Below are 9727 nucleotides of genomic sequence, written 5' to 3'. Positions count from 1 at the left end.
TCCCTTCACAAGGAGATCTTCCTGACCAGGGGTCGAACCTGGGTCTCCTGCATCACGGGCAGATTCTTTACTGTCAGAGCCACTAGGGAAGCCCTCCATGTAAATTTTTTATTTAACGATTAGGCTACTGAGTTTTGGCTCCAGAGTATTTTTCCAATGCAGATCGATCCTGCTGTTTTTTTTGTAAATTTTGTTTAAAAAAATAGTCTCTTTCTTTCAGAAGTAATTCTTCAAATTCACTTCACACAGGGGGATTTGACATATGCTGAGAGTTCCAAATGCACTGTATTCAGCAATACCTATCAGATGCCTACTGAGTCTTACGCTCTGAGCAAGCTGTAGGCAACCCCTCAGGTCTGGGACCCATTATTTTGCTTTTGCAAATTTTCATTAACTACTTTTCCTCATCTCATATCTTAAATCCTTTATGAACATGCAAGCGCCTCCCTTCCAAAAGCATTTGTGTGAGTAGTTCACAGGCTGGCTCATCTACTGCAATGTAGCTTTATGATAGTGGTTTGTTTACATGGTTCCTACAAGGTAGTGAAGATGTGAGTGCATCTTAGAGAAATCTGAAATCTTTTAACAGGATCTGATCCAAAGGAAAAGTAAGTTATAATTGGGGGGGGGGGGAGAGAGAGAAATCAGATCTCCCATCATGGTCTGAAGGTATACACCTGTAGGGACAGGAGGCCTAGGTACCTAATTCCATGTTCAGAAGTGGCCTCTCCGGCAGACTCACCTACTCTATGGGCCTGGGATAACTGAATAGCTGAAGCACTTGCAAGGTCCCCTGGCACTTACTTGCAGGGGCGCCTGGCAATCGGGTGTGTTATGGCTTCTTATCTCATGGTGCAGCAGTAACAATGTTGAATGAAAGTGGACTCTGTGTAGGGACTCCGTAAGAGTTTTACTTGGGTTGCCTCATTTCATTCTCACGCAACAACGCTGTGAAGCAGGCAGCCTTGACCCCGCTCCCATTTTACAAGGAGGCAGCTGAGGTTCCAAGAAGCTTGGTACCTTGCTCGAGAGCACACAGGTAAACGGCAGAGTGCAAGTTAAGAAAGACCTTCCTACTCGATACCCCTACACTCTTAACCACCAAGCTGCCTCCCTCCAGTGTGTCTATTTTTTTGTCAACATGCTGGCTCTTAGGCACCCAGTTCTGAGTGTAGTGCAACGTGACCCCAAAATCCTTCCAGCCCCTCTGTGGGCGGAATTCGGATCCTCATCCCCGAGAGACGCTTCGCCCACCTGAGCAGGCCGGGATCTGCCTGACTGGGACATACCCCTAATACCTCTCCTGGCCTGCGGCCGGACTGGGACCCAGCCAGGAAGAGGCGGCGGGGTGTGCGGGACCGGAGCCACCTAGCCGGCTGCGTTCGGCCCCCGCCCCTTCGCCCGGCCGCGGGGCGGGGACTAAGGTCGCGCGGGCCGGGTAACAGGAGTCAGCAGCGGGAAGCAGCCTCCGCCCGGGCCGCGCGGGGCAAGGCGAGGCGGGGCGGGGCCGGGCACGACGGGAAGGGGAAGGCGCGCGGGCCCGGAGCCGCGGCGCACCAGCCCGGCTGCATCCACCGCTCACCAAGCGCCGCGATGGGGCTGGAGACCGAGAAGGCGGATGTCCAGCTCTTCATGGACGACGACTCCTACAGCCGCCACAGCAGCGTCGATTACGCAGACCCCGACAAGTTCGTGGACCCAGGCAGCGACCGAGATCCCCACAGGCTCAACTCGCATCTCAAGGTGAAGCCCAGGGCAGGCCCTCCCCTGGGTTTGAGGGCGTCCCAGGACCCCCGCCAAGGCCTGGGATGAGGGTGCCTCCTCTACCCTGCTCCGACCCCAACTCCCACACTTGCCACTGGGTCAGCCCCGCAGGGTCTGGGGCCCAGATTCTCGCCGCGAGGCCGCCTGCGTAGCCAGGAATTTTTAACCAAATTCCTGTGCTCGCACCGTGAGCCTAAGAGAAGGTGGGGCATCCCAGTCAAGTCTGTCTTTCTTGAGTACTCCTGGTTCCTGGTGAAGCAGGCTGGATGACAGTTGAGGATCCCTGAGTCTTGTCTCCGCAGGTGGGATTCGAGGATGTGATTGCAGAGCCAGTGTCTACGCACTCCTTTGACAAAGTGTGGATCTGCAGCCATGCTCTCTTTGAAATGAGCAAATACGTGATCTACAAGTTCCTGACGGTGTTCCTGGCTATTCCCTTGGCTTTCGCTGCGGGAATTCTCTTTGCCACCCTCAGCTGTCTGCATATCTGGTGAGAAGGGGCACACTGGGATGGGCCAGCTTTCTGAGAGGTCGGAATGTTCTTTGCCAACTGCCCCCTGCCCCCTGCCCTCCCCTTCTTCCAGCTGGGCAGAAGAATGTGCATCATTTCCCAACTTAGTAGCAGGAACTGGGAGCCCTTGAAAGGCAGTGTGCTTCGATAGATTTGTAGGTAGGGTTAGGACTTAAAAACAGAAGAAAGTATGTCCCGCTGTCCTCGGGTGTGATTCTCCCTCCAGTGCTAAGGCCCAGCTGATTGTGGAGGTGGCGATCTAGAGGCCACGCTTCCTGCCGCAGGCTGCGCTCTCCTAGGGCCCTGTTTTGACTTGTGCCTCTGGTTCTGGGCAAGGCTCTTACTTCTTTCATCACCATTCATTCAGTCACCACTCGTGTTTGGGGTAAAACAAAAGTGATCCCTGATCAGAATGCTAATGACAAGATCATTGCAGAGGGATGTCAGACCTGGTTAAGCAGTGCTATGGAGGGGTTGCTCCAAGCCTGCCACTGGCAAATGGCAAGGATAAGACCAAAGAAGATGCAAAGTGTGTGCAATTAAGGTGTACAGGCTCCCAGCACAAATGAATGAAAATTCAAACTACAGATAATGACAATGAGAAGGCTTCCAAGTTACTTTTTCACCTCTGAAGCCCCAACAGGAGTGGCATCTAGGGCATTAAGGGGAAAATAAATATAGAAACCTATTGGACATTTTAGGATGTTTTGAGTAACTTTCTTCACACAAAAAATGCATCATAAAGCTTCAAAGAACATTTTTAAGCATTAAAAATTTTTTAAGGAAATGTCATATTTGACCTATAAATTGTGTTATTGCTGTTTTAAAAGATGTCCACTTTATTCTGAGAGGAAGAGCATTCAGATTATCCCTGGTATGGCAACAGTTGTGAATCTTGTCTTTTAGGGCAGTCCTGGAGAAACACATAACCCTTGATGCAGCCATATCTTTTTCTTAATCATTCTATATGATAATACCACACCCTAATACATGTTGTGTTCATTGTTAGAAGTTATGAAATTGTTTTCCATTTGCCTTTACCATCTGAATTAATTTCTTTAGTCAGTTAGCTAGCTGGTTAGTTCAACTAAGAAAATTTATTGAGTACTGAGTTTGCGCTGGGTACTGGGCCAAGGATGAATACAATACAAGATCTGCCTTCAGCTTACTCACATCACATCAGGACAACTGGCTAGGTACAGAGGTGGCTGCTGAGGGAAACAGCTAAATCTGTGGAGGAGGGAAACACAGGGAAAGCTTTGTAGCAAGAAAAGAATTTAAAAGAATTTTTAAGGATAAATTGAAGTTCACTCAATTTATGAGATTAAATTTAAAGAGATTAAAAATTATGAGATTAAAATTAACAATTTATGAGATTAAAAATAACAAACATCAATGTAATTTGATTACTAAAAGCTGTAAACAAACTATATGGAAATTGTCAAAAAACTACTAACAAGAATGAAAATCTTTGCCTTTTTTACATGAACAGATCCTCAAAGGCCACATTTACAATCAGGTCATATTTAGATATTAGTACAAATCAGCACATCTTTTTAATAAAACCAGTCATGTAAACTCTATGTCCATTTTCTCACTTTCCAAGATGTGAAAAACGGAGTGACCACATCGTATATTATGAAATGCTGGCTATGGAACTATTTGGAAATACAGACTGCCAGTCAAAAAAGCTAGACTTTCCTAAAGCACTTGTGGAATAATTGATAACAAAAGGGTTTTTATTTACCAAATGGTACATAGATATAAGTAAAACTACAATTAACCAAATGATGCTTCTCTCCACCTGGCTCTCCTGAGAATGGGAGATATTTTTGGTGTGGTGCTTCCAGCAGAGAATCATCAAACCACCTTTTTTCCAACCACAGAAATTGCATTATTTAACTTCAACTTATTTTTCAAATTATTTTCATGTTGGCACATTAATATTTAACTGTCATACATCTGTCATCAGGCAGCTGTGATTGCAAGTAGAGGAGTAACTTCAAACAAAAATGTTTAGAAGTTAGTTTATACCTTGATAAAATAGGTTTATTATTAATGGATTACATTCCCGTGACATGATAAGACCAGATCAAAGAAAGTTCTCATAGATGAACAAACTTATTTTAAAACCTTATTTTTTGGTGGTCAAGGCCAGGAAAATATGCAGTTATAAGCTCTTTAAACCACACTCCGTGGTCACAACGGATCTGACTTTAGATTATTTAAACAACAGCAAAGCACTCACAACTCAGTCTGATGATGTTGGATCCTAGGCCAGAAGTATAGGACATTAGGAACAGGTGAATTGGTTTGAGTTCATATCAGAGACTGGTTTGAATCTGTATGCCATTTGACAACCACAGGTCATAAGTGGATCATATCAAAGAAATCTAACTTGAACCCCTCTGCCTTTTATTTTTGCTTGAATGTAATTCAGATATATAATCTAACTGATAGAAATGCAGTAGTAACAGTCTCATTTCCCAGAAGGTTTTAATACAGCTAACTGCTGTGACAAGGCAATCTGTGACACTATAAATACAAAGCTAAACAAAAGTCCCAGTTCTCATGGATTTATTGTCCAATGGATGAGTATATAATTTTGCTAATTATAAAATGTGTTTAAGAAACAACTGAGCCTGACACTGAGGCTGACACTGTTCAGGCTGACACTGAGCCTGAACGAAGTTGTGGGTCACTGCAGATCGCCTGGAGTTTCAGATAGGGAACCAGCTGGGATGTTAGAACACAATTTAAGTTTGTTGTCAAAGAATCATTGGATTCTTGATCCAAAGTGAGAGAACAACTTCAAGAAAATGAAGTTAAAATCCTATGAACTGAGTCCTCAAATGTAGGCAACTACACTTTTGTCCTGTGCTTAATTCCGTCTTAGGACATGGAGATCTAAGGCACTAGAGGTTAGAAAATTTCTCAGCCTAAGAAAGAATGGAAAATGCGTTATATTCTGAGGGAAGTGAATTTGGTTAGGAAGCTTTCCAATCTAAACAAGTCAATTTGAGATTATTTTGTCATAATTGTTTTTATTATATATTCTGACTTCAAAATAGTTCTATTTATTGTTCATCATAATGGCAGCATCATATGGACATATCAGAGATGCATAGTAAGTGGTAAGCCTGATAGCTGGTCTCTAAGATTTCCTGTTCTTACGTTAATTTGGAGGGAATTCCCCAAAGCCATACATCAAGTGAGAAACATAATGGGATAAGAAGTCAAAAGTTATCATCATTCAGGTTTCTACTCAACCATTTAGCTCTAAAACACCTAGTAATTAATTTTCTTTTTTAAAAAAAAATTGCTTCAAATCTTTGGCACTTGGGAAAAAACACAAGATAAATATAATTTTTGTAGAAAGTCCATATGAATAATTCAGTAGTTAAAAAAATCTCAAAATCAGACAAATGCCTGATCTCCTCTTCATTTTTGGCTAAATACAACAGACCTTTATTTAAGTCACTGTTTAATAGGAAACCAAGAAAATCAACCGTACTTCTTTGTGCCCACCCGAGTAATAATAAAAATTCTATTGAAGCCCTCCAGCAATGCCTGAGAGTTCACATACTTTTGTGCCCAAAAAGCACTACTATGACAAAGAACGTTATGCAGAGGATTACTGAAAAACTTAACCAACCTGAGGAATATGAAAATATGTAGTTACTTTAAGAAAAGGCATACAGAAAAAATAAATTCAGGATATTCGAGTTCTTCTTGTTTATGAATTCTGACATAATTGCAGGGCTCTTTTAGCTACACTACGCAACCCTTTTCAGTGTGTGTAATTACTATGAAAAATTAATAATATAAAGCATAAGAGAATGTTAAATTCACTTCAGTTAAAACGTTTACCAAGGGTAAAGGATGTCCTCGCTTAAAAGCTTACATGCTAATATGAAAGAGAGATATAATCATCTATTTATGATATCTTTTGATAAATTTGAGAATTAAGAAATTTTTTTCAGTACTTCAGAAACACAGAAAAGGAGTATCCAATCTAGCGTGATCCAATGGGGAGGGAAGACAAAAGGAAAAGCTACCAGGAAGTGGAACTTCAGAGAAATATGAAGATTTAGGCAGGTTAATATTTAGGGCCAGAGATCAAGTAAATAAATTTCATGTTTTGTTTAATTTTGCTTTACTATTTTAAATTGCCTGCTGCCAATAGAAAAAATATTGGTGTTGATCACGTACATGCCTGTTTATTTTCTTAAACATATTTTCTGTGTATCTTATCACGATGTAGGTCACTGTTATTTGTTTCAAATGCTCAACCTGGCTTAGGTGAATTGGGCCACTGTTATATCTTTATGCTCTTGCATGTGCAAGAGTCAGTGGCCTTATTTGGTAACACCAGTAATCCTTACATATCTCTCTTCCTCCATTCCAGGATTATAATGCCTTTTGTAAAGACCTGCCTAATGGTCCTGCCTTCAGTGCAGACAATATGGAAGAGTGTGACAGATGTTGTCATTGCCCCATTGTGTACGAGTGTAGGACGCAGCTTCTCTTCTGTCAGCCTGCAACTGAGCCACGATTGACTACTTGGGCCCCAGGTCCAGAGATCTGGATACTCTAATACTTGTTTTTATAACATAAAAGCACTACTGTTCTGTTAATTCCCCAACTGTTCAAATTAAGAAAGCTATTAAGATGGGCAACCACATGTAGAATGTTTATTGGCAGATCTTTTCAAATAATGCTTTCTAATAAAAAGCCAAGGATTTCATATCTAACTTAATAACCAGAATTATTCAGTAGGCAACAATTAATTTTAAAGGCAGGCAGTTTTTTCTTTAGTACAAAGGTATGCATTTTATAATGATGAATCTGTAATGATCAAGGGACATTTCTGTCAAACACTACAATAATTTTGTGTACAACTGCTTATAAAAATATGGAATTTCCTATTTTTTTTACTCTGGAAATAATACTTTTTAAAACCTTTGCAGATAAAGTCATGGGGATACTTAGAGATAAGATAATACAAAAATCCTAGAAATTACAGTAACAAAAGTAATGATAGGGGCTCTCAAATGTGAAAATAGATTCATGGAAACATGTTACTTTAAATAGGGTATTGTTAACTTACAGGTATATTTAACAAGATGTTTCAATTTACTGTATATTTTGTAGTTATTGTAAATGTTTCCCTAATCAGATTGCTTTAAAGCACTCTTTATATTTGTTATCTTGTTGTACTAATATATAGAAGGAGTAAATGTATCTTCCATAAGGAACTTCATTGGTGAGATCGCACTGTCTAGATTACATAAGCATATGCATCTTCTTTGGTAATTGAATGTAAAAGAGAGATATACAAGGGTTTTCTTACTTACTTTTCCAAGCGAAATCCTGAAATGTTTCATGGCTAATGTTTATCCGGCTGTGATCTTAATACAAACCTAATTGATATTTCATCTAAGAGATTATTTCTGTCTTGTAGTTAAAAATTAATCCTGTATTCTGCATTCTTATTAATGTTTCTCTTTACCTTCAAGTAACATTGGTGCTATTAAATAACATTTTACAATAATGGCTATTTCTGATACTTAAGTACAATTTCAGCTACAGCAATTCATGTATTAACTTCAGCAAAGTTGTTAACTTATTGGGTCCATGCTACTGAGCTATGTATATATAAATTAAAAAGTAATAGCTACAAATTTTCAAGATATTATCTAATATAAGTCTTACTGCACAGTATAAAATTATTATTTTTTTTGAACTGTAGAGTCCTATTTCAGTATTATGAGTCACTGTTGTTTTAAAAATCTCTATTCTAAAATAATAGGCCTATACAAAAGATGTCTATAATGTGAGTGGTTAACTATAATTTACACATCCTAAAAGTGTATCAGTGCTCAAATTTCAGAATTACTATCAGAACTTGGATTAACATTCCTTTGAATAGTTTCATAGATGACAACTCCTCATTCAATGAAAATTAATTTTATTTTCCCAAGTTTCTAAGACTGGTGAATATAAAGGATGATTGAACTGGAATTCTACTGGAGAACCAAACAAATGAATGATTAAATTATGAAGCTTATATCCTTTTGAAGGTAGTTACAAAAGAGATTTTTTCAAAACTATCTTAGGTCATTGTAGCATCATTAGAAAACACTCTCATGATCATTAAAGCATTACTACTCATTTGACAACATGGATGTTACTATGTTAGTCAAAAAGGTCAATCAGTCTCATGACTTTATAGTTATGCCTTATATTTAAGATGTTTTAAAAAAATATTTGCATATGTCATTTGAGCAAAAGTATTTGATTAATAAAATACCTATTTAAATAAATCATGGCTTCTATCTTTTCAAATAGCAAGTTTTTTCAAGTTGGCAAGTTTTAAAGCCAAAATATACATACATAGTCATATAAAAAAAAAACCTATTAACTTGTAACAAGTAGACTATGTGATTTCCTTATTTCTGAATAGCATTGATCATTTTCAAAATAACTTTTTATTGAAATTTGTCATTAACTATTTTATCTCAGAGACTGAAATTTTGTACCAAGTAGATCTAGGTTTCATGTACAAATATGTTGATTGTTTTATTTGTGAGTGGGGAAGAGGTAGGTGATGGTGGGACTTTCCCAGTATCTATAATAAACTTTTTAAAACTTATAAAATGTGTTTATTGCTTTTATTACATATCAAGTTCATCAATAAAGAACTTTTTCAAACTAATTTTTCCTTATTAAAAACTTATAATAGGTAAACATACATGAGTTATTGCTTATTCAGGAATATATTCATAAAAAATTACATGATTGGTAATTTAATTTTTTATTTTCCCTATAAGTTTTTCTATCACTTGATGAATATGATAGAATAGCATGTTCTTAAACCAACTATACTTCATATTCTTCATGAAATAGTCTCTTGCTAATCCTAAATAAACTCATATTTCTGTTTTCAGTTTTTTAAATAAGAAAGTAAAACAATATAAATCACATGTATTTGGATACTAGTACCAGACCAGAGTCCAAAATTATTTTTGGAAAGTTAGTATGTGAAGAGTAGCTGCTGATATTGGCATAGATTTTCTTGTTGTGAGTTAATCTGGAAAAATGACCTACCTCCAATAATAAAGTATGTGTTTGGCTTTGTGAAATGCTCTTTAAAGATGTGGAGAACTTACAAGTTCCTCTTTTCGGTAGTTGTCTACATCCCATGAATTTACTTAAATAATTTTCTTGGGAAATTGTTGGACTTAAGTGAAAAGAGCCCTGCCCTCCAGGTCAGGCATCTGGATGCCTATCTCAGCACTGCCATTACTAAGGTATGTCAGCTCCTGCAAATGGTTTAATCTCAAGGTCTCAGTTTCCTACTTTTAATGAGAGGATTGGACTCAAGGATCTCTTAGGAGCTTCCCATCTTCTTGTTTTCTGTGACTTCCATAGAATGAAGTTTGGCTATGT

At 38.7% G+C, this 9727-nt stretch overlaps 1 protein-coding gene across 1 annotated transcript; it reads left to right on the top strand.

The window, feature by feature from the left end:
• The first annotated feature begins 1580 nt into the window (after positions 1-1580).
• CAV2 (caveolin 2) lies at positions 1581-8685 on the top strand. Its single transcript, XM_052638902.1, has 3 exons — positions 1581-1743; positions 2067-2254; positions 6684-8685. Exons 1-3 carry the CDS (start codon positions 1594-1596, stop codon positions 6832-6834), a joined length of 489 nt encoding a protein of 162 aa, XP_052494862.1. The 5' UTR covers positions 1581-1593; the 3' UTR covers positions 6835-8685.
• Positions 8686-9727: the final 1042 nt, after the last annotated feature.

Source organism: Budorcas taxicolor, chromosome 4 (assembly GCF_023091745.1).
Source record: "Budorcas taxicolor isolate Tak-1 chromosome 4, Takin1.1, whole genome shotgun sequence".
Taxonomy (NCBI): domain Eukaryota; kingdom Metazoa; phylum Chordata; class Mammalia; order Artiodactyla; family Bovidae; genus Budorcas; species Budorcas taxicolor.
Note: the sequence above shows the minus strand (reverse complement) of the source record. Positions and strands in the feature narration are given on the sequence as shown.